The sequence below is a fragment of the Elephantulus edwardii genome, unplaced genomic scaffold (assembly GCF_000299155.1).
Source record: "Elephantulus edwardii isolate Elephantulus edwardi_28Jun2011 unplaced genomic scaffold, EleEdw1.0 scaffold00007, whole genome shotgun sequence".
In the NCBI taxonomy this organism is placed as follows: Eukaryota; Metazoa; Chordata; class Mammalia; order Macroscelidea; family Macroscelididae; genus Elephantulus; species Elephantulus edwardii.
Genome location: NW_006399757.1, coordinates 124,767 through 151,638, shown reverse-complemented (window position 1 = coordinate 151,638; position 26,872 = coordinate 124,767). Strand labels below are relative to the sequence as shown.

At 37.3% G+C, this 26,872-nt stretch overlaps 1 protein-coding gene across 1 annotated transcript in view; it reads right to left on the bottom strand.

Moving 5' to 3' along the window:
- The window catches only part of PPP1R9A (protein phosphatase 1, regulatory subunit 9A), a 347,596-nt gene extending 322,733 nt beyond the window's left edge, over positions 1-24,863 (bottom strand). Inside the window, 2 exon segments of the mRNA XM_006880217.1 lie at positions 23,446-24,368; positions 24,371-24,863. Of these exon segments, the coding sequence (XP_006880279.1) occupies positions 23,446-24,368; positions 24,371-24,839 (1,392 nt within the window). The 5' untranslated portion in view covers positions 24,840-24,863.
- Positions 24,864-26,872: the final 2,009 nt, after the last annotated feature.

Below are 26,872 nucleotides of genomic sequence, written 5' to 3'. Positions count from 1 at the left end.
AAACCAGAGCTTTGAATAGGCATTCCAGTTCATCCCTCTTGAGAATATGCATTTCTAACCCAGATATACTGAATTGAAATTTATATTTTTAACAAGATCACCAGGTTACTCTTAAAGATCTGCTGAACAAGAATGAACTGCTTTGAACCAGTTTGCTCTCTGGGAAGAAACAAAGTAATTAAAACTAAAACATTACTGAAGAGAGTTAAATGGAAACTTTGCAATCCCCTTGTAATTATTTGCTTCACTATTTTCCCTATGCTGTTTCCCTCTGGCGCATTTGAGTTCTATAGGTTAGAGAGAATATCCTACTGAATCGTTAGAGAGAATATCCTGCTGAATCTCAAGCAGGCATAATGTTAACATTCAAATTGTGTCTCCAATAGAGTTGAGAGAAGGGAAGAGAATGACTCCCACCTCACATTCTATTCTGATCTCTCTGCTTGTCTACCTAAATTCAGTGATGACTTAAAAAGTACTTTGATATTTTACATGCTTCAGTGCCATTTCTGCAAATAGTACAGAATATTTTAACTTCACCTTGGTTGTATTTCTGACTTTTCAGAAAAGCAGCAACCCAGTTAGCAATTGAACCTTAATAAATTTCTCTGTTAACTTCCATGTAAATTTGCCTATTTCAAGTGAAATTTTAGCAAAATTATGTTCTCAGATAATTTCATTTTCTAGATTTCTAATGTGCCTGTTTTTACAACAAAAACACTCATTTTCTGTAATTTTATCAGAAAAACATATGAAAGGATGGACAGATGGACAACAGATAGGTAAAGCTATTATCTCTGTAGGTATATATGTGTTTATTTACAGTAAAGGTTAATTTTGCTAACTTTTATCATATTGTCATATATTTAGTCATACTGTGCTGAGTCCCTATGTTCTATGAATGTACACAATACATCTGACCCTGACCATCTGTTTCCCAAATATGTGAAACTAGTCATATAGACTACCAGATGACAGACTGTGGACAAATGAAAATTCACTGGTATAACGTAGTTTACAACAATATTCTACACTTTGCTGAGTAGTAAATGAGGTCTTAGTTTGTGTGCAGCCATGTAAGGTATAACTATTGATTTCTCCTGGTCTGCCACAAGGAAGGGGAAGCAAATCAAAGAAGCATAAAAGCCCAAAGAACCAACAGGCTACAAACTTCAACCTCCATTACCCTGGAGCCAGAACAAAAATCTACAAGAATGACTGAAGAGGAAACAAAACTGTTCTATTAACTTTCATTCTAAGTATAATAAAAAGTTAAAAATAAACAAATCCCATTACCTCTCCTGACAAAGCCTATGCCTAGACGGACTGGAATCACCTTCTCCTTCTTTACTAATGAAGTATAGCATAAACTAAGATGTATCATAAATTTTTTTACTTTTTTTTGTGGAACAGATCATCAATTAATTACTCATGTGCAAGTTCAACTTGAAGCTGGGGAAATAAGAGTTCTAGGCAGTCATTTGTTCAGTGCTGTGCACCTGTGGTGTTTCTGTTAGAGGAGTTGTCAAGAACGAAGACACAGGCAGTCGCTGGGCCAAAAACAAGACTTAGTCTCAAGTCTGTCTTTAAAGTCGAATCTGTAGGGAGGTCAGAACAGTTCTTACTTTTCTTTCTTTGCCAACAAATGCTTGACATTTCCCCAATGATTTAAATGCTGCACCCCAGTCTTTGCTACATCCTCATTGTGGGAAGGTCAGTGAAGGCTGGGCTCCCCCTCCAGAGTTGTCGTGAGGCTTAGAGGAGATAGTGGGCGAGCGTGGAAGCCCTGGTTAGGAACTTTGCTGACATTTGCTTATCTGCTCACCCGATTCATAAGAGGGTAGAGACTACATCTCTATCGGTTCAACAGGAGCAGAGCCACGTAGGAGACTACGAGCGTATCATAATTATTACAGTTAGTTTCAGACACAACTCAGAGCTGACACTCTAGCAGTCTTTCAGAAGCACTGAACCCCTCCAGAGGAGTACACTCGTGTTTCTCCCATGGAGCAGCTGATAGATTTGAAATACATGCTTTTGGATTGGTACCATAATTCTTTACCATCAGGCTACCATTACTGGTAGAGTAGGTGGTTAATTAATTCAGGAACTGTCATGATGTAGCATCCCACAACCCCCTTTGCCTTTCTTTCAACTACTCCTACCTGCAATTTCAAGGTCAAGTGCTGTGAATACACAGTTCCTCAACTTTTACATAGGCCTAAATTTAACTTCTAGAAGACGCTTGCTCTCCTCAGTGCCTCTATAATTTTGCCTCAAAACTTAAGCACTGAATTCATACCTGAAAATAACCTTCATGGAAATAAGGACTCTTAATTAATTACATTAAGAAAATGTATATAATAAAGACTTGAAAGTTTATGTCTAAAAGAAACTTTTAAGATTACCTAAGCAAGCATTTCCATTTCAGACAATTCATATAAGCAGCTGGTACTAAATCAGTTTTTTTAATATTAATTTTTGTTTCAAAATCAATCTTGACACACTAATAAAATGATAAATCAAAATATAGTAATAGAAACTCCAAATCACTTTCAGCCAATAAATACTATTTTTTTAAAGAATAATAATAAATTAATCCTAAAGAATAGCGTTACTAAGTAGTTTTCTCTCTGGTTCCCTAAAGATAGAAAGGCTTATCTTACAGCATTTATTAGTCGATCTTATACAGAACAACAAAGAAAATTAAACCTGTCTTTGTTGTTATGTGCTATCGAGTCGCCTGTGACTCATAGTGACCCTATGTACAACAGCCCTAAACTCTGCCCTATCCTATGCCAATATCATCATCTCTGACATATCTACCCCCACTACCCCAGTCACTGAATCAATCCATCTCATCAAGGGTCTTCTCCTGTGCTGTCCCTTCACTCTGCCTAGACCGATACCTCTGTCCAATGAAGTAAACGCCAAGAACCAAGTCAGTGCAAATTCACCAACCAAAAAGACCTACTGAAGGACAACAATGGGCTCAGTCACCAGAAGTTACTATTCAAATACTTCTGGAGGCATTACTAAGACAAAGAAGTCATCTTCCAAAAATGCAGTCAATAAAATTTATGTAGGAAAAAATCCCCAATAAGTAATAATTTTCATATCTGCATGGTGTGATATCTGCTACTGGGAACAAAGTATCACTGGATGAAACTGAGCCAATAGGAAAGAAGAATTTTCATTTATAATAATCTATTATAGCAAAAGAGTATTACTTGGAATCAACTGGGCCCTAAGTTAAGAGTTACTCATCTACCATCTGAAGCTACTCTTGCCTTCAGAACAATCAATTAAAACATGTTACTGATTACAGCACTAATTTATGTAATAGAAGATTGAAAGAGAAATTATCTCAGTCTACTGTTGATGTGGAATAACATTCAGTTATAACTCTGTGGAAATTTTGTTTAGGATTAGTGCAGTCCAACATTTCAAGATAAAAGAGGATAAAGCAGCTGGGAAATTCTGCAGAGGAAAACTTCCATCTGACTACATAAAGTAATTGCGACATCACAGCAACCTGCACGCTTACTATTTCAGAAGGACGCACAGTAGCCTCAGGGCTCACAGAGCAAACGCAAGTAGCTACTCTTGGCATTGAGTCTTTTGGTGAATACCAGAACTCTGATTTTGTTGTTGTTGTTTGTTGGGAGTTGTCTTTAAGACATCTTCAATTTGTTTGTTATGGGTCTATTTAGGTTTTCTACGTCTATGTGAATTTACTTAGAAAGACAGCATATTTCTTAAAACCTGTCTATTTCTTCTAAATTTTCAAATTTGTTAGAGTAAAAAGTTTTCTAAAATTCTTTAGACTTTACCTCAGGTGATTCTGTTGCAATGTTGCCCATTACATTTACTTTGGTTTCTTGCTTTTTCTCCCCATATTTTCCATTGCCAGTCTTGCCAATGGTTTCAGCTTTATTGATCTTTTTCAAAGACCAAATGTCTAGTTATGTTCATTCCCTCTGCTATTTTCCATTTCATTTATTTCTGCTCCAATCTTTATTATTTCCTTTCTTCTGGTGATTCTACTTCTTTTATTGTTCCTTTTTTAGTTGTTCAAGTTGCTGGGATAAATTATTGACTTGAAATCTTCACATTGTTATTTTTATAGAATGCTTTTTGGGGATATGTCTACAGAAACTGATGTAAAATCATTTTTAAAATTACTAACTTTCTTATTCAAAAACAAAAATTACAGAAAATCACTTACTTGCATGCTTCCATACAATGTCATTAAAAGCTATATTTGCTTGGGGAAGATTATATGCATTTTATACAGAAGAAGATTTACAAGAAGAAGCAACTCGTTTATCTAGCTTCTGGAGGAAATAAACAACTATGAAATCAAGACCTTGGATTACCTGTCTCCCCATGCAGTTTATAACTAATTATTTGTCAGTCACCAAAAAAAAAAAAGGAAAACTTTTTTGCATATACTCAAACTTATTTACTCAACAAGACTTTGATTGGAAAAAGAGACAACTACTAAAATAACAGCAAAAGTGTAGTTTAGTTCTAGAATTAAAACAAGTGTTTTTTAAAAATCAACTTGAAAGAAAGGACAGCCCTCAAACTGTAATTCTCTACTCACTAACCAGAACAAAAGGAAACATTTTAACAAACAGGTCAGGATTTAAAAGAGGTGAAAGCAGACTACAGGATAAAAACTGTTTCAACGTTTTTCTTTAATTAGATTTTCAATACTGCTCATAGTGTACTCTCATATTAAAGTTACCAAAGTTGTGGCAAGTTACAGCAATTTCTAAATAAGTTTCTTAACAAGTTTCTGATGAAGCCTCAATTTTCAGCTTCTCAACAAATTACAAGCTTGAGCAATCACTCAAAGCAGAAATAAAGTTAAAATAAAATTAATAATCTCTCCTTCAGCTCTCACAGTAATATCTTACACACTGCACTTAAATGAATAGCTCTGGTTACTTATGAACTGTCATTACTTTATAGCACAATGAACTGAGATTTCACACATGAAAGAGAGCACAGACAGCTTTAGCAAGTCAGAGCAGTGGTCAGAAAGTATTATACTCTCTAATGGAATCACTCAACTTTCATTTATAGCTGCTAACTGAAAGATTTTACCTATAAATAAATTACACAAGCATTATAATTGTACAAATATTATCTCCATCATCCTAGACATGGTTTCCAGCAGAAGTCTGGCAGATGGGGAAAAACACGAGTTGAGAGACATCAAGGGTGAGTAGGAGTGATAGTGGGCCTACAATGGGCTGGCAAGGAAGAAACCAGGTCAAGTCCCTACCCTCAAAGTCTGCATAAACCATCTAAAGAGGATCATCTATCAGTAGAATCTAAACCCAAATTTCTCTAATTCTAATCTATGGGTTCTTCTTCAAAATATACTATCCCAAGTGAGGAAAGTCTTCAGCAAGCTTTTTTAAAACAAGGACAGAAAAAAACAAGTTCTTTCTGACTAGATCATATTGGGGGGGGGCGGGGGGGGAATGGATCTTCTCTGCGGAATAATTTCCAGGATTTCAAGCAAATGAAAAACTTTAAAACTTAAACACATTAAATATACATGGAAAGAAGACATTTTCATGCTGCTAACCCAAAGGTAGTTCCTGTCTGGTGTCTGAATCCACCAGCAGATCCCTGGGAGGAAGATAGGTAATCTCCTCTCATGTGATTCACAGCCTATTTGCATCATCCTGAAGTAAGAGGAAATGACTCTCCTGGGCCACTAGCTCCCTTTCCAGAGTAAGCAGCTTTAAGGCACTAAGAACTGAAGCCAACTCTCCAATTTGAAAGACTTGTAATCAATACATCTGCAAATGAAATCATCTCTGAGAGCATTCCTATTCTTTAGAAGTACCACTAACAGAACTCAAGCAACATGAAATTTCTTTAAGAGTCATAATTTGCAATGGAAAAACACATCTTATCTCAGTCACAAGAAGTTGTAAAATTAGCTAAAATAGCTATCATTGACTCAAATAATTAGTACAAATTTATACAGCATTCTAAGTCAAAATTAGTAAAAAACCCAGCATTTGTTGCCTTCAGCTCCAACCATCTAAAGGTAGTTGTAATCCATTTCTAAGAGTAAACATTTTAAATGTTTCATTTCTGGATATTTCTTATTGTCCTTTAATAATCTTTAAAATTATATACAATTGCCTTTCTACGAAGATGGTGCCGAAAGCTAAGAAGGAAGCCCCTGCCCCTCCCAAAACTGAAGCCAAAGCAAAGGCATTAAAGGCCAAGAAGGCAGTCCTGAAGGGCAGTCCACAGCCAAAAAAAAAGAAGATCCGCACATCACCCACCTTCTGGCGGCCTAAGACGCTGAGACTCCGATGGCAGCCCAAATACCCCTGTAAGAGCACCCCCAGGAGAAACAAGCTTGACCTCTATGCCATCATCAAATTTCCCCTGACCACTGAGTCAGCTATGAAGAAGATAGAAGATAACAACACACTTGTGTTCATTGTGGATGTTAAGGCCAATAAGCACCAAATTAAACAAGCTGTAAAGAAGTTCTATGACATTGATGTGGCTAAGGTCAACACTACAATTAGGCCTGATGGAGAGAAGAATGCCTATGTTCGACTTGCTCCTGATTATGATGCTTTGGATGTTGCCAACAAAATTGGGATCATCTAAACTGAGTCCAGTGGGCTAATTCTAAATATAAATTTTTCTCACCATAAAAAAAAATTATATACAATAATTTAGTGTCATTACTATAAATGCCATATTCCATAAAATACAAATAGAATTAACTATAGATAGCAATACTTTGAAGTACTACTCACCTAATGAAAAATTATAATGTAACAACAACAACAACAATATAGATTATAATATAAGGCAATTTAATCAGGGTTTTGTTAAAGTTTATAACTTTAAAAAACTGGTTAAACTTTATAACATTAAAAAACTGGTTAAACTTTAAGGTTAGCATTATCTATTTATCTAATTAGGCCATTGATTTTTTTTTTTTAGAATAATTAATTATTTACACCAAAACTTTGACCTTCTAACTGCAGAAAACTATGCCATGGGGGGAGGGGATTTTTCTCTCATAATTTCATATACTAGGGCTTCAGGCCTTTTGTTCATAGGGTCACTATGAGTCCTGCTCAACTTGAAGGCAATCAATAACAACAATGGTGTTAACTACCAAAGTTTTTCAAAAGTAGGGCACTATAATCCTTTCATTTTAATAAATCTAGTGCACACTATCAAATAATCTAACCATACACCAAATTAATCTCTTTTCAGCTAATAACTTTTGTATTAGAACAACAGGAAACTACATATTGGCTGATGTGGTTTGAAACAGGAAACACATTCAAAAGGACTCTGTGAAAGCCTAGAACTCAAAATCCTGTTTTTAAATAGGTTTGTGCAAGTTTTTCCATATGATTTACACGTAGGCAAGATGCTAACCCTGGCAATTCTACTCTCTCAACTTCAAAGAGAGCGTCTAGTGAGGCTCAAAATCTTTATAGATCAAAAGAGACATGATCTCACATCAGAAACATGTTCAACTTCTTTAACCAAATATTTATCATTGTTAGTAAGACTAATGGTTAAAGCACTCAGCTACTAATGAAAAGACTGAAAGTTCAAACACACCAGCTGCTCTTTAGGAAAAAGATGTGGCAATTTCATAAAAACTTCTAACTCCAGAAAATCTATGACTCACTTCCCCCATAAGACTGCTTGCTTCAAGCTGTTATCAACTTAATGGCACTGGCTTTGGTTTTAGTTTCAGGTTGATTAAGATACTCATTAAATATTTTTACTTCAAATCTAAAAAGTATACTTAGTTTTTAAATATCTACTTTGAGTCACATGGTAGGATACCATGAGCACAAAAACAACTAAATCAGAAAGGCTTTTAACTCCACTGTAAATATTATTTATATAATATAAATTACAGTGAAAAGTCTTTATAAATTTACAAGCTTAGCTACAGATGTAACATCACTTTTACTGAGGATTAAAAATATGCACTTAATGAATTCGACTGCCAAAAGTTCACCAATTTACTTAAATTAGCACCTTCTTTGTCAAGCAATTATACTCTTCAAATTATTTTTTGTATATACTGTCCTCCAGAAGAAATTAATCAAATATTAGAAGACTGGACAGCATATAATAAACATTTTTTTCAATGTCCTTAAGTTGTTATTGGTTATCACACTAATGCTGTCCTCTACCCCCACCATTGTTTTTTATGTAAGCAGAGAAGTAATCTGTGCTCATTTTAGAATATTTAGGAAATTTAGAAAAATAGTTTTAAAAAATCTTGAAATATTGCCGTTATCTTTTCCACCCAGAAATTACTATTGTTGTTGTTATGTGCCGTCAAGTCACTTGCGACTCATAGCGACCCTATGTACAACAGCTCTAAATTCTGCTCTGTCCAGTGCCAATCGCACAGTCTCTGACACTCCCATCCCAATTATCCCAGTCACTGAATCAATCCACCTCACAGAGGGCTTTCCCCTCCTGCGCTGTCCCTCCACCCTCCCAAGCATGATGCCCTCTCCAAGGACTGGTCCCTCCTTACAACATGTCCAAAATATGTTAGATGAAGCCTCATAATGAATGTATTTATGTACTTGCTTACAATTTTTGTTCTAGGTACAAACATTTAAAATAAAAATGTAATAAAATAATATATTAAAAAAGTTTATCCAGCCTTTTTTACCACATAATATATTGTGAACTATTTTCCTCCTTTTAAATAATTTTAGAAAGAATGATTAATAACAACTTTATCTACTCTATCATATCATATATCACAATGGAATTAATTATTCTATTATTATGTATATAAATTATTTCACTTCCTACTAATATGACATTTTGTCCTCTATATTAACATAGTTTAACCCAAAAAAGGCAACAGACAACACTCAAAACTTGTTTTAAAAAAGGGAAAGAGGCAAATATGTCACATAACAATTTAAAGCCATTTCTCAGCTATAAGTATGGTAGGAACAAGTTTAGCTGTAAAAACACTCCTTTAAAAGTTCTGTGAATAGATTAAATAAGCGAAGAATAAAACTTTTCTTAAAATATTAAATTTCACAATACTTTCAAACTTTCAAAAGTTATCTTGCTCTAAAAATCTACTCTCTGAAAATGCAGTTTTAAATTTCGTATTTTAGTGTTTTTAGAGTTTTTAATACAATCTATAAAACAAATAACACTCCTAAGGTCATTTAATATAACTTCTTCATTTTAATATTTTAACAAATTCTCCTCAATTTTTTTCATTTTTAAATGATAATGCAAATATCTGTGATTATATAGTACAAGTATGTAAGAGGTGATAATGAATTCCAAATAGTAAACCTAAGAAGAAATCTTAATAACAAATTACAAATAATAGAACCAAGAGACAAATTTGTTTAATTTTATAGAACTAATGGCAAGTAACTCTCCATGTCATTTTTTTATCATTTCCAGTTAATAATGTATAATGGGAATACACATATAGTATACTTCAGTAAGTATTTTACACAAGATGTCAAATGAATCCTTGTCCCAAATTGCTCATCTTATAAATGGTTATAAAACAAAGAGTGTGGCACATAAAATTTCTACTGAAATTTAAACGACAGAATTTTTAAAACAGTGATATTTCTCTATTAACAACTCCATACAATTATAAAAGAATAATGTAAGCAGAAAGCGAACAACGTGATAGAAACAAACATATGTTATTAGAAAATGCTAGAAAGTGCTAAAAATAGCCAACGTAAAGGTGAAAAACAGCATCAATGCCATTGGTACCTTTAGAAAACAAAAATTCCATGCTGAATCAAACATCCATATTTCACCAATAATTTTAAACTTCATTAATAGAAGCGAAGTGTTTCAAGCAAGAGAGATTTTGCAAACATACTGTTTGTCATATATATCTAAGTATTCCACAGTTTACAAATAGCCTAAATTCCTTCCTGGAATTTGCTCTCTACTCAGTTTTATGTCATATCTCTCTTTGCAAAAATGCACACATCAGACAGCATTTATTGCTTTCATATCTTAGAAGATTACAACAAACCACATCACCATCCAGAAATCTCTTACACTTCTTTTTACTTTGCTAAAGTCCCTCTTCTCACAATATCTTACATCTACTTCTTACATCTACTTCTTTTCAATTCCCTTGGTTCCATTTATCTTAAAAGTTTGTTGTTGTTGCTGTTATGTGCTGTCGAGTCGCTTGCGACTCATAGCGACCCTATGTACAACAGCCCTAAACTCTGCTCTGTCCTCTGCCAATTGCACACTCCCATCCAAATTAACCCAGTCACTGAATCAATCTACCTCATAGAGGGCCTTCCCCTCCTGCGCTGTCCCTCCACCCTACCATGCATGATGTCCTTCTCCAAGGACTGGTCTCTCCTTACAACATGTCCAATGTATGTTAGACGGAGCCTCAGAATCCTTGCCTCCAAGGAGCCACCCAGTTAAACCCTTTCCAGGATGAATCTGTTTGTTTTCCTAACAGTCCATGGTACTCTCAATACTCTTCTCCAGCACCACAGCTCAAAGGCATCAATTCTCCCTCTATCCTCCTTGGTCATTGTCCAACTCTCTGATGCATAACAAGTGATTGCAAAGACCATGGCCTGTATCAGATGCACCTTAGTCTCCAGAGAGACACCACTGGTCTTCAGTACTTTGGAGAGGTCCTTAACAGCAGACTTTTCCACGGCAATGCGCCTTTTAATTTCCTGGCTACTGGTGCCAAGAGTGTTGACTGTGGAGCCAAGCAAACTAAAGCTGTGAACAAACTCAATCTCTTCACCACCCATCCTGATGCAGCGAATTGGTCCAGTGGTGAGAATCTTTGTCTTCTTGACGTTGAGCCTCAATACATATTGGAGGCTGCAGTCCTTGACCCTCTACAGCAGGTGCTTCAGGTCCTCCTCAGTTTCAGGAAGCAGCACTGTGTCATCTGCATAACGCAAATTGTTGATAAATCATCCACCAATCTTGACCCCACATTTTTCCTCATAGAGCACAGCCTCCTAGATAATCTGTTCTGCATACAGGTTGAAAAGGTATGGAGATAGGACACATCCCTGGCGTACGCCCTTCCCAATTTTGAACCATGAAGTGTTTCCTTGCTCTGGTCTAACAACTGCCTCCTGGTCCAAGCAGCATAGGCAAATTCATAAAGACAAGAGAGAAGAGCTTAGTGGTTGCCAATGATAAAAGGAGGGGAAAGGGAATCTGACAGTGCTTGTTAACATGCATAGGGCTTCTTTTCAGAGGAGTGGAAATGTTCTGGAAGGATATCCTGATAGTAATTTGTCAATAAGCTTAGAAAAGTGGAGGGTCAGAGGAAGAGAAGAAGCCCCTCAATCAGATGCACTAGCAGCTGCAGCAATGGGCTCAAGTACATTAGAGATAAAGAGGATGGCACAGGACAGGTCAGGGTTCAGATTTGTGTTCAGACAGCATTGCTATGAGTTGTACTCAACTCGATGACCCTAACAATAACACAGTATACTAATATAATGACCGATATATGTTTTAAACTACTAATGTATTTAAAAATACTAATATAATGTATTCAATTGTGAACATTTTTAAAACTACTCTGGTAACATAGGGAGCTGCACAGCTAACTCAAATATAGTTCCTCTCTGGCAGTTCAAATCCACCAAAGGATTAGAAAAAGATAGGAAATCTCCTCTTGCAAGATTTACAATCTCTTCAAAAACCACTGGAGGGTCAGCTAAGAATTGGTTCTAATTCATTGACAATGAGGCTTTTTTAGAGGATTAAAGGACGCTCTAGTTATACAAGTGTCCTTATCTTTCCCTCACAGGGTCTCCAACTAGTCTAGAGGTAAAGAGGTCTAGAGGTAAAGTAGCTGTGCAGCAATCCCAAAGGCAAGAGATTTGAATCCACTAGCTGCTCTGAGGTAGAAACAAGGGCAACTACTCCCCTATAATTTACTGCCTCTGAAATCCCATCAGAAGGTCAGCTGTGGCTCAGTTCTGAGTGGAGGGTAAACAACAGCAAACCACATACTTTGCATTAATTTTATATTGTATGCAAAATACACACAAACACACACACACCCCCAAAAGTATGTCCCTCTTTCCTCTTTCCTTATAAAGCAATTGATGTCCAAAGATGGAAATCATTCAAGCAGAACTGAATGCTCATCTGTCAGGAATATGTTACTGAAGGGCTGAAATAATGACACGAGATAACCTTTAAGTACTTTTTATCTCTAAGTTTCTGTGTCACAACCAAAGTAAATAAACTAGAAACAGGGAAACATCTTTTTAAAGTTATTAGGAAGAAAATAAATGTTAGGAAGCATAATTTAAAGTATTCTTATTGTTCAAAATAAGAATCATAGTGATGAAACAAAATAACAAAAATAACTCCTACTAAAGAATATACTAGAAACTTTAAATAAAACTAATTTAAGGAGCTCTCTCAATGTTCAATAATGAAAAAATAAGCTGTCGTTTTTACAGGCTGAAAGTTGAAACAAACTCATATTTGACCTTCCAGTGGGTTTTTAGAGGCAGTAAATCACACAGAACAAACTGCCCATTTTTCTATCACATGGAACAGCTGGTGGACTCAAACTACCTGCCTTCGGGTTGGCTGAGCAGCTCCTTAGATGTAGGCCATTAGAGCTCACTATGAATAACATTATGAAAGTTATTTTCTTCCAAATTTGCAGTTTTGCCCTTAAAGTCTATTAATCCCAACTTCATTTATGAGACAATTGTAGAAGGGAGGATAATATATGATGTGAAAGGAAAAAACTCTAAACCTTCTTACAAGAAGGCCCGAGGACGCAAACATCAAACATACCATATTTACAAGCAAACAAGAAAATCTATTCTGTTAAAAATTTGAGGTATATACATACAGTGGTTTGTAATATATTTACAACACACCCTACAATACAAATCAAAGCATTATTCTTTCTGTATTACTATGTCAAAGATGTTTTAGTGTGTATGGAAGTGTTTCTTTAATGTATTTTATGTACAGGACAGTATACTATATATACCATATATTCTCGCAACTCATTGCCAGCAAGTGGAGGTGACTTATAGTTGACCCTCCAGAGAGCTTTCAGAAGCAAAAATCAGTGAGGAGGAGATTGCCCATCTTTCTCCCAACAAATACTTGACTGACATCAGACATAAACAATATTTAAACCTTTCAACTTAAGAACAAATCTAATTTAGATTTAGGAATAAAACTTGTTCATAATCTGAAAACTGACTAAAATTTCAACAGACACAATTTTTTGAGGCAAATCCCTTTTAAACTCAAAATTATTATTATACAATTAAAAAGAAAAGTCTTAGCACATCACATGGATTTGAGAGAAAGAGCTCATTCAATACACATTCATTATTTGATTTTACACAGTACATGACAATGTTTGACATTTTATTTACATGGTTATAAACCATAATACAAAATATCAACACTTAAAACAGAAATCTAATCTCATCGTTATGCTATCAATGTTATACAACCAAAAGCAAGCTTGATATGATATTTTTTTTAACCTCTCTAGCTTACTAACTCAGGCTTTTAAAATAATCAAAGAAATGGAATTTGTCGAACAAATTAAGAATTTCCCCTGGTGCTTTCATAAAAATGGCCCCAAGTCACACACTAACAAAAAGGTCAGTGGTTTGAACCCACCAGAGACTCTGCATGAGAAAGATAAAGAATCTGCTTATATAAAGATTTAAAGCCTCAAAAACCCTATAAAATCACTAGAAATTTGAATCAACTCAATGGCAATGAGTTTGGCTTCTGAGGTGTTGGTACTTTCATAATCAACAACTCAAATCACATGAAAAATCTTAAAAGGAAAATTTTTATGACACAAACTCCTTATGAATTTAAGAATAATAACCCAATTAGTAATCCAGAAAGTGCCTAATGCTTATGTTTACATCTTACTTAACCTTTGAAGATATTATTCCAAGCAACCAATTTACTATACCAGCCTCTGCTGGAAAATATTGTTATATAAACCTCCCCAACATTCTGAGGCCTTCCCTGAGAAGGAACCAGAAAACAATAGTGTCAAATTCATATGCCAATGTCAGGTTCACAATGGTGAACAATACAGGAACACATCCTACAAATTCTGCCAGAAAACAGCTGGGAATTCAGCAGTTCAGAGTCTTACCACTCAAAGCCAGGAGCACCAGCACTACTCCAAAACTTGTTGGAGGACGGCAGGAAGTGCACAATGTCAGGAAATGTGTGACGGGACAACATTGCCTGTGCTGCTCCCACAGTTATTTTTTTTTGGGGGGGGAGGGGGTACTGCTGTCTAGCTTGACCACGTAGGACCCCTTACCTGGGGTACTTTGGGGGGAAAAACTGCTATCTGGCCTGACCATGTGGGACCCCTAAACTCAGGCAAAAGGGAGGTCCTGGGCCCCTCTACAGAGGTGAGAAGCCACTCCTAGAAAGGAACAACAGGTTCCTTCCTTGCTCATTCAGGTACTTTGGGGGGAAAACTGCAGCCAGGCCCACAGCCTAAAAACATGTAGGTGTTTCACAAAACATTGCTGTACCCTGGATAATTTTATAGTTATAACAACCTAAATCCACTAAGACAAGACTCGCATAATGTCAAGAAAATAGTAATCCATATCAGCTATTATGAAGAAAGAAAATAACCCTTCTCCTAAAAAAGCAGACCCAATGAATACCCCAGATAGAGAGAATCAGAAGAAAACTTGTTGGAAAGACAAAATCTCACATTCTACTCCACATAAAATGATTTAAGTTTTTATGTAATTTGACAATATTCAATTCTATCCAAACCAGCCTACCACTACCAATTCTGACTTGTACCAACTCCGTAAAAGAGAACTGCTCCAAAGGGCTTCCAAAGCTGCAAATCTTTATGGAAGTAGATTGCCACAGTGTTTTTCTGCAAAGTTGCTGGACAATTTGAACCACCACTCTTCCACTTAGCAACTAAGCAATTTAAGTGTACCATCAGGATTCACTTAAATTCTGCTGATGTCAAGAAATCAAATGAGATGGATAAAAACTCTTAAGATGCAATAATTACAGAGTAAGTAAAGTGGTAACTATAAAATATAGGCAACACTCAGAGGCTCTGTTAAGTATAGATTATGTGAATGAAAGACTGTGAAAAAGGTAAAATTCAACAGATGTATTAAAAATAGATAAGTGAATAGCCTGGTAAGACAGACGGTAGTCCCATCAACAAACGAATGGCCTAGAGAAGCTGTGGTATATTTGCACAATGGAATACTATGCTGCATTAAAAAACAAGGAACTCATGCAATATTATTCAAAATGGTTGACTCTGGAGAACATTATGCTAAGTGAAATATCCCAGTCACAAAAGGACAAATATTACATGATGCCACTGTTGTAGAATGGGACTAACCTCAGGGTTGGGGAGAGACTGAGTAAGATGTGTTCAATAATGTATACTGCACTGAAACAGAGAAGGGAGAAAACGGTTTAAAAGAGATATGTAACTAGGTATTTCTGTCATCACAGGAGTCTAGAGCGAGGGCTACATGGTGGAGGGGACCTGGGGGAGGGTTTGTAAAACAATGAAAGAATCTTTTATTTTACTTTTCCATAATTTTTGGACTCATGTACTTATAACTTGTTAGTCAAATCTGTGTCTTCTAGGTTGCAACACCCCCATGATACATCTTCAAGGATATGAACATGTATGGCCAAGCACAATCAATAAGAGTGCATCTAAATTCCAAAATCAACCACCATAATAGTCTATGTGTTTCCTACTGCCAAAGGGGCCCTTTAGAGTAGTGAGAGAAGATCTTCACCCTGAAACCCACAGCGTCCCTTTTCAGCAGGAAGTAGCTAAGAGAATACGCCATCCCCTTTTCCTTATGACTCAGGGTGAAGTCTCTCTCAGGGAGGAGTGATAGGGAATGGCAAAGGACACACTGACAAAGAAGATTAATCAGAACTGGCTTTGACAAGCACTGTGGCATTTGGACAAGAACAAACTGGGAGGAGGGTAGAGAGAATGGTGCAGCGGTGAATGAATGGAAACCCAAAATCTCTGTAAATGTTTATGAAAATTAATAAAATATAGAAGAAAAAAAAATAAAAGAGATATGTGATTGGGGGAGAAAAAAAAGACAGACTGTAGTGGCTCAGTGGTGTAATTCACCTTATGTGTGAAACACAGGTTCAATTCCAACGCAGTTATCTCAAACACACTCATTACTTGTATGTCAGTGCAGGCTTGGTTGCTGATGTTATGCTTAATAGGTTTTTGCAGAGCTTCTAGATAAAAAAAAAATTGTTTTTTGAAGAGAAGTCTTGCAATCTACTTCCAAAATATTATCCTGAAAACTCTACAGAACATCAGAGTCCATTCCCATTATACACAGAGTAGCTAAAAGCAGAGTTGTCTCAGTGGCAGCAAACAAAATTTAAATGTGCCAAAAATAATACAAAATACGGCATAAAAGAAGTTTTATTTATAGACAGAAAGGACAGGAAATACAGTCATGATCTTACCATCCCTGAGATAATAGCTATGACACCTCTAAATTAGCCACCCCATGATCATAACCAATTCAGTCTTATTCTGAATCCACATGTGTTCTGCCAAAGAAACACAAACAATACAAATGGTTCCTTGGTTGATAAACTGCCATGTTGGCTCCAGGGCATCACTGGCGTGTGAACTACTCAAACATTAACTCTGGTCTTTACATCAACTATCAACAAAGAAAGCTGCTGTAACAGAAAGGACACATGAACACACCTTATAACCAGGGCTCAGAATTTAAACAGTCACTTCCAACTCAGTTCATACCTTAGTGCGTTACCTCTTGTTTTTCATTACATGTATTAAATGGATTTAACAAACAGGGACTGGTCTATTTTCATTTGGCTAGTGACATTTTCTGATCCATTACCTGTGGGACTAGTGATTTCATCGGGGAGCTCTGGTGGCTTAGTAGTAAGGAGATGTGCTGCCAATCCAGTCGAATCCACCAGCTGCACCATGGGAGCAAGACAGGCAATCCTATCCTGTGTGATTAACTGCCTCTGAAAACTCACTGGAGGATCAGCTGTGGATTGGTTTCAACTCAAAGGTATACAACAAACACTGCCAGCGAGCTTCAAATATGTTTATGCCAGTTCAATCCTTGTTCATTTCCACAGATACACTGAATCATAATCTATATTTCAATAGGATTCCCAGGTGAGTCTTATTTACATATACCTAGAACAAAAAGCCCCCACAAAGACAGAAAAACCTGATTCTCACAGGAGCTCTTTTCTGAATACTATTTCTGAAAAAAAGGCCTCATGTACCCAACAATACACCAAAGAATGAAAGATTCACATTCAATAACTACTACCGTGTAAAGTTCATAGGAGCATACTGATACTCCTAGGAATTCCAAATTTGTGAAACTCCATACACTTTGAGGAAAAAACAGAGGACTATAACGCTCAGCTATTAGCCCTGCAGTCTCTTTCTGCTAAGATAAGACAGTCTTAAGCAATGCTGTGTTTTCAGAGCGGCAATTCAAAGATAAAGACACCACAACCAAGGATCCATCTACAACTTCCTTTATGAGCTAGGATTTGCCTTAGGAAGATCATCAAAGAAAAGAAGCCTGAGAAACTTGTTTAATGAGTCTGAACACATGCCCCTGACCAGCAGTTCCTGAATTGATAAGCTCCAGTCCTTTTATTTCTAACATCTGCACTTTCTCAACACACAGTAGGGGCTCAATAAATGTTCTCAATTAACATAAAAATAATGAAAAATTTTCATTTGTTCAATGCTTGATTCACCCAAAACAACTTTATTTTCATTCAACTACTTGATTTTGAGAAATTTCTGAAAATGAAGGTATAATTTTGTATCTGAAGTCAGCATGGTTTACCACCTCAACTCTTCTATAGTTTTACTGATTTATGCTACTATTCCATTACAGTATGAAACTTTATACAATTATTTTATAATTTACAATTATTTTAAAATTTATAAATTGATTTAAGAAGCAATTGTGTCCAGAAGACATAAGATATCCCTGTGGCTCAACTTTCAGCCAAACAAAAGATAGGTCTATAAGTTGAGCAATAATACCACGGAGACACTCCTTAAAATAATCAACCACCAGTTCAAAACCACCAGATACTCTGCTGGAGAGGGAGGAACAATCTCTTCCTGTACCAGTCAGATGCAATTTGATGGCACATACAAAAAAAATAATAAAAATTTTAAAAAATAATAATCAACCACGAAAGAAAAAAAGACAACATTTGCCCAAAAAGAAAGATCAGAAAACAGCTAGGGAGAAAATAAAAGAACTGCTGAAAATGACAGTCACAAAGAGGAAGTGGGAAGAGTAGGTTACATTGCTGGCATTGCAATGAATGTCATAAAACAAAATGAGTATGAATGGCTGAGTAGAAAACCAATTTGCTCTGCAAACTTTCACTCAAATCACAATAAAAAGATTGATAGACATGGGAGTTATATACTACATGCTGGACAGCTGGTGTGGTTGATTGCCTTCAAGTCAAGCACGACACATAGCGACCCTATGAACACAAGGCCTGAAGTCCCTCTACAACTATGGATATTTATCAAAGTTCATAGATTTCCGGAGTCAAGTTGTTTAGGAAGTAGATGCCACTTCTGCTTCCAAACCTGTCATAGAATATTACTGGTTAAGTTGCCTGTGATGCATAACGACCCTATGGATAGCTCTGAACCCTTCCCTGTCCTAAGCCAGTCTCACTAATTCCGACAATTGTCCCAGGTAGTGTATCAATTCATCTCATCTGGGGTTTTCCTCTCCTGCTCTGTCCATCCACCCTTCCAAGCATGATGTCCTTCTCCTCTCCTGGCCATGTGCCCAAAGTAAGTGAGACCAAGCTTCAAAACGCTAGCCTCCAAGGAGAGACTTGATTTCACCCTCTCCAAGACAGACCTATTTGTTTTCTTGGCAGTCCAAGTTATGTTCAAGACTCTTCTCCAGCACCACAATTCGTAGGCATCTCGTCTTCTTCTTCTGTCATCCTTAGTCATTGTCCAACTTTCTGAAGCATAACAAGTTAATGAGAAAACCATGGCTTGGATTATGCAGATTACACAACCCTGCTTGCTAGAACTGAAGAAGACCTGAAGCACCTGCTGCAATGTTAAGGACTGTCGTTTTTAATATGGAGTGTAGTTCAACATCAAGAAGACAAAGATTCTCACCACTGGGCCAATTGGCAGCACCATAATAGATGGAGAAGAGATTGAGGTTGCTAGCAATTACAGCTTGCTTAGATCCACAATCAACACAGTCAGGAAATCAAAAGATTAACTACACTGGGAAAATCTGCAGCATGGTTCTCTCCAGAGTGCTGAAGAGAAATGATGTCAGTCTAGACACAAAGGTGCGCCCAATCCAGGCCATCGTTTTCTCAATTACTTGACAATTGTGTTTTCCTATCATTTTTAAAATTAAGTACGTGACATAAGCTCCATGCTAAAAAAAAAAAATAAATCACTTGGTCTAAACCTAAGATATCTTAAGGAAATATCCATTTAAATCACTCAGGGAGCTCTGGTGGCCTAGTGGTAAAAAAGTTGTGCTTCAATCACAAAGGCACGTGGTTCAAACCTACCAGCTGCTCCTCTGGAGAAGGATGGGCAATATCCTTCCAAGTGACTTACTGCCTCTCAAAACTCATTGGAGGGTCAGCTATGGGTTGGTTCCAACTTGACAGAATATAACAAAAGCATACAAGAACCAGGGAGTTCTGGAGGCCAATGGTAGGAAGCTGCAATGCAAAGGCAGGCAGTTCAAACCCACCAGCTATTCCACAGAGAGAAAGGAGCAAACCCTTCCTGTGCAATTTACAGCCTCTGAAAACTTGCTGGTAGATCAGCTATGAGTCAGTTCCAACTCACCACAATGAGTGTGAGTGATAGAAGAAATAGATTACAAAAACAGGACAAGCTCACACAGAGGACTGATAAAGGGGATCTACAATGAAAGATTACAACACAACAACAATGAAAGATTAAGGGTGCTGAAAATATTTAACCTAGTACAGAAAAAGACAAGAATATCAACGAAATCATTTAAAAGTTTTAAAGTTCATTTCTACATGTAATGTGTTATCACCTCTGAAAGAGGAAATGTGTTTAAATTTCAAAGGAAAAAGATTTAGAAGTGAAATTTGTATTCCATAAAGCTTGGAAACACACAGAGTGGCTGAGTGAATTCTCTCTTCTAGGTGATATGCCAAATTCCTTTCACTCTGACTTAACATAGCAAAGTACGGTTAAAATATCTGTAGCATACAGAAAACAAGTCAATATGAGATATTTCAGTACTACTCTTTATATTGTGTAATATGAATATGTGTTTCAGAATTAACTCTATAAGCTCACTGAGGAGATACCTTACAGATGTTTGTCTTCTGTTCACTGCCTAGAAATAAGGGTTTAAAACCACATTTCAGTTCAATGATTGCTGAGACTTTTCATTTCAACCCGAAATGTACTATCAAAATCTATATTTTAACAGATCTCTAGATGATTTATATATATATATATATATATATATATTTATAGTTATACATACATAAGAACTCTTATGTATACATTCTTATCTATCACCTAGGAGTCTTGTTAAAATGTAGGCTCTAGTTCAAAATAGCTATGGTGGAAATGCAAATTCTCAACAGTCATAAGAATAAATTAATTCAAATTCCTAATAAAAAGAGACACATGACAAGCCTTCATTAACACCTGTTTTGTATTTGTTGTTGTGTACCATAGAGTGGGAACCAGCGGGTTTTCAGAGGCAGTTAATCACACGGGAGTAAACTGCCCATCCTTCTCACACAGAGTAACTGGTGGCCTCAAACTGCATGCCTTCGGGATTGCAGCACAGCTTCTTGCCACTAGGCCACCAGAGCTCCCTCAATAATACTTAATGGATTTAAATATTACCACCATCTGAGGCAAAAATCCTAACTAGAGAGTAATCTAAAAACCACTACCATCAGCACCAGGTGCAAGTAACTCTGAAAGTTTACAGGTAAATCCACTTCTGTAACAATAGAAGCAACAAGAGAGAGTAATAGTCATCTTCCTTTCAAAAGGCGAAGAGTGCATCTTCTATTTGCAAAGTTAATCCATTTCATAACTGCCCAATAAAACACAGTGCATTAGCTATCTGTTTCACAAATTTCATGCTTATAATCTATGCTCTTGATGAATATGCCAAACTAGAATGCATGTAATATATTTTCAGTCTTTGTTATATAAATATTAAGTGGCAAGATGCGTATTGTTATAATTAACAATAACTATAATCATTTTCATTTCAAAATATCATACCCAAGAAGCTGGTTTATTCCCATATGAAAAGACATATTTCAATACCAAATCCATTTAACATATTACTGTGAAAAACAGAACCCAAATACAGGGCTGGTATCCCATGTGGTCGAGTGGGAAGTGTTCTACTTGATAAATTTTCATAAACTGCTATCCTACTACAAGGGTGTCAGTCACTGGGTTTAACAAAGTCCTTGAAGAGTTCATTTCAGTTTCTCCTGCTTTACTCAGTGTGAAGCAATCTTATTGTTTTCTTCCTAAGGGAAAAGATGATGATCTTCTAAGGGCAACACTGAGAGGAATGGTGAAATATAGGAGATCTCTCTGGCCAGGCCTGAAGACTGTAGTTACAGCTGAGGCAGGGAAGGGGTAGAGAAAAAGACAGCGGGAAGACAGAATAACTAAGGAAGGTGGTAAGCACAGCACACATACTGAGTTTATTTTAAAACAAGATTCACATCTTATAGTTTAAACATTGTTGTTGTCATTAAGTGCCATCGAGTCCTAGGCAACTCATAGCGACCCTATGAATGAAAGCCCTCGACACTTGCATGGCTTTCATCCTTTCTCCAGGTTCATAGCGTTTCCAGAGGCAAGCTATTTATTCCTGCTTCCAAGCTTGTTTTATTTAATAGGGGAGCTCTACCAAACACTGTCCACCATGGGTAACCATTATCACATTTGACACATCAGTGTCACAGTGTTTAGCTTCACAGCAACCACGTTACTTCTGTATGTTTAAGCACAGTACCCAAACTCATCCCAAAAGTTTGTCTTAGCAAGTAAAATGAAAGTTCATCAGTTACTACCTATAACTAACTCCACAGATTATCAGTTTCAAGATACTACCTTGTCATTAAAGCAAACCCAATTTCTCTTTAATAATCCCATATAAAGTATATATTTTAGAGTCTCCTATGGAAGTTTCTTAAGACAGAAACAACACAAGCACAATAGTTTTGGATTTCAAGGAGAAAATGGAAAAGATATCAACTCGATCAAAGGTCAACATTAAAAGCCCCTAGAAAATGGTTTCAAACTACACATCCTGCTACACCAATATTCCAGACACCCCTAGATACGCGCCAGGGCTGAGCTAGATACCTCTACATACATTGGGCTGAGCTGGTATGGTAGGTAAGTAAACTTTGAAAAGGCACTCACTTCAAGAAGATTCTGATAACCAACCAACTTCCATCCCCGTAGCCATTATCAGCTAACAACATTCCACCACCCGCAGGGGATATACTTTTTTGTGCTACTCTTAGACAGGATCTACAATGTTAGGGGAGTGAATTCATTAGAATATAGTATCTGAATTCAACTGGCATTTATCCAGTTTTTAAGAGGTAAAAATAAATCATGAATGACAAATCAATTTCACAAAGTTTCATTTTAAAACTACATAACAAATTCTGAACTCAAAGCAGTTTAAAAGTAATAGCTTTTCAATTAAAGTATTTAAGCCAGCTAAATACATTTCTATAAATCACTTTCACTTTTCATCAAATAGCAATACTTTTTTAAAAAAATTCCCAACATTCCTAACAACCCACTTATACTTAAGTAAGGGATAACTGGAATTTTTTCTTTTACAGTAAGTAAACAGAGTAGTCAAAGATTTTCCTAATCTCCCATTGTGCATTTTAACTCATAATCTACAGTGTTTAGAATTGGGAAAGTTTATTATTTTCAGGTACTCAGAGGGAGGTAAAAATATTCTTTCTGGAATATTCCCAGTTTTCAGTCTTCACATTATTCATACTCCAGTCCACTACATATTTTTCTTAATTACCAAACTTCTTTAAATTTTATATGACTCTCAATTTTTATTGGTTTATGCAACCATAAAGCACATACTAAGATATCTGATGGATAGCTCTCGAACTCTATAAACCTTCAAGCTCGCTTTACAACCCTGACATATCAACAACCTTGATTCCTTACAACTTCAAGTCAAACCTAATGTGTGTATAATTAGGCCCAAATAATAAGAACCAAGAAAAAATACTTACCTTAATTGGATCACTACTGAATTTAATTTTCCTATTTGCTGGGATGTCGTCTTCTTCAGGCAATCCAATGATTTCTGAATATTCCATATCAGGTTGATAGTAATTGTTTTCATCACTATCTTCCTGTTCATCCTGTTCAGTGCCAGTCTCACCCCAGTCTGAATTATACCTGGATCTTACCCTATACACATTATAGTCACTGTGCACATAAACATGGGAACCCTCAAAATTATTTACATCTTCAGGTACTTCTTTTCCATAACTTGATCCAGAGGCATCACTAGATGTGAAATCACCACCTCCAAGTTCTTTTCTCTCTTTCTTTGCTGCCTCACTCCCAACCACATTAGCTTCAGCATCTTTTATAGGTTCATTGTGTGGTGAAGGAATTTCAGACTCCGGTGTTGCCTTATTTTCAGCAAAAGACTCTTCGGGTACATCTTTAACTATTCTCTCTGGAATCTCCTGGCTAGATATAGAGTCCTCAGCTTCCTTTATCTGCTGTATCCCTTCACTAGGCATTGAGACTAGGGTACCTTTAGAAGCCACTGTTGGTGTTGGAGTTGTATTGCTCTTTTGAGCATCCTCTCCATCATCATCTTGTTTGTTTGAAGGAGACCAAGAATTTGGATCCTTAAGGTGACCAAAAGTGTCAAGATGTGTAACAGTAGATGGCAAATTCAGTGGGTAATGCCCAGTCACTGAGTACTCTTCACCACCTTCAGCCTTCTCTGAAACACCAGCACTGGGAGCATCCGAGTTCTCAAACACTGCACTCAACTGACTCACAGTTGGGGAGACAGCCTCTGTCCTGGAGCTAAGACTGTCCAGGGAATCCGTACTGCCCCGGTTGGACTTGGACCCACCCCACTCATCCTGAGGTTCGCTCCCTCCAGCCTTCTCCTCTTTCTTTGGGGTATAGCGTTGTTTTGTCCCGATCCATGTACACTTCTCTCAAACATCTTCCGAGTTTCTGTGAACTTGGAATATGAGGGGCCATCGTACATTGTGTCAAATCGACTAATTCGTTCTGAAACCGAGGACTCCAACTTAACAACTGAGCCATCTGTTTTCTCCAGAAACTCTTTGGGCTTCATTCTTCTCTGAGGAGAGGAAGGTCTACCTTTCCCCCTGGTTTTGGCAATAACTGCAGTATTCTCATTGGGTTCCATACCCATCTGCATAAATAGATTTTTAATCCTGTTGACATTGGAGTCATATTTCCTCCCTCTGCTCTGCTGGGAGTCCTCGCCTTCTTTTGTTTTTTGTTCCCCATCTGACTTGGGTTTGTCAAAGGTGCTTTTCAGTGCCTGGAATTCAGTTCTATATGCATTCCTGTGAGGAGAGGCACTTCTCAGAGTGGTTCGTTCACCTGAAGACTCAGTTTTCAACATTTTTACTTCAGAAGTGAAAACCAATGTTCATAATGTTAAAAAATATATATAAAACCACACTCTCCTCTAATCATCGGTATTTGGTCAAGAAAAGGAACTCTCAAATGGCATACTTCGTTGGTGATCCTCACAACAGGTCTATCAAGAAATTATTCACAGGCAAGAATTACACAAATGGCTTTTTCAAAGCAAGACTAGAAGTTCATCTGTAATAAAAAAAAAGAGAATAAATGTCTGATACCTTTTATTTATATGTTATGAATATATGTTTAGTCCATTACTATGTACTTTCTTTTCAAAAAACTTGGCAATATAGCAAATAAAATGTATTAAAAAGTTAAAAGTCAAGAAGACTCAGTTATAATTCTGGTCTTTGGTAACAGAGAAAAAAAATGTTTCTGACACAATCTGGAATTCCTAACTAACATCACACACGCACATAAATACACTAGATAGCATAATTTTAGTTCAAGTTTTGGTCTTCAGTTATGTCCTTAAACTAACAGTCCCTAACTATCTTTAACTAGTCATTGAATTGTCCAATAAATCAACTTCATTTAGTACTATACAAGTTTATATCTGTTTCAGTACAATTAAAAATTTGGGATCAATGCTTACAAACTCTTCCAACATTCCTACAGTGGCTTGTTTCGCTCTCACTCAATAATCTCATCCATTACATCCCTAAAGCAACATCAGCACAATTTCAGGCCAAAACAAGCAGAAGAAAGCTAAATAAGTTTCACTTCAACTTCAATTCTATCAAATATTTGTAAGTTTTCAAGTGACATGGACTAAATCATAGGGATAAACAGGAGAACAGAACCTAACAATCAAAGCAAATCTACCTCCAAACCTCTCTTCATAGCTCTGATTTATTTCTCCTTGCCTCTAACTTATTACAAACTCAAAATTCAGCGCATGCTTGTTGGTCTCTATCCCACAGCTGGATTTTATATCAATATGCCAGAAATCAAATACTTCTAGATCTACCAAGAAGCAGGCAACAGAGGTCCTGAAGATTGGTGGTATTATTATTATTATTATTATTATTATTATTATTATTATTTTGTTGCTGTTGTTTGGGTCTGGTTTTAGGCTGAACACTATCGCCCTAAAGCACAATTCACTGAGGAAGCACACACTTTCCCTTAAATCTCCCCAAACTCCGTTCCTGGCCCAGCCCGCATGCATGACCCATGCAGGAAGGACTTTAGAGTGTGGTGCCTGGTTTGGGGGTTGGTTTGGGGTTTTTGTTGTCTTCAAAGCATAGACAATCTCCTTTCACCCTGACAGTGGTTTTCAAAGCCATAAACACCCTCTCCTTCCTCCTCCACACACCCCCCTCCGCTCCCTCCCCCGCCAGTTCAACCCGAGGGGCGGGGGCGGGGGCGATGAGGCCGCCAAGGGGATTCAAAACCTGCCCCTCAACAAAAGACAAACATAAATAACACCAACTTGAGAGGCAGCCGGGTCCCAAGGCGGGTTCGGGACGCAGTCCCGCAGTCCCTCAGTCCCTGGGGCAAGGCCGGGAGAGCAGGTGACGCCAAACGCTATGGTAGGAGGTCGCAGTCTAGCTTTGTGCCAAGAAGCACCTGAAGTCCTAACACACTGGCTGCGGCTCCCGGCGGCTGCCAGGAGGATCCCGGTGTGGCACCGGCAGCGCCGAGCTTCCTGGCCACATTTTTTAAAAAATTAATTCTAGGGTAATGATAATAAATCCCTTTGTTTTTCCTCCCAATGTGCCAGAAAACAATAGAGCCCTCTGATAACGCCTCCGATCCTCAATCTATCGCTCCCCAGCCCACCCACAGCCCACCCCGAACCGCAACCTGAAACTCAGCCTTTGTACATCCCCGATCTCCCCCCTCACCTCCACCCTCCCCAACTCCCCGGCCCGCGCTCAGCCGCCCCCTTACCGAGCGGGAGCCGCCGCCGGCGGGGAGGGTCCGCCACCGCGGCTCCCACCCCCTCGTCAGAGGCGCCCCCAGCCCGCGGTGGCCGCGGCCGCTAGCCGTCCCGCTCGGCGCCCC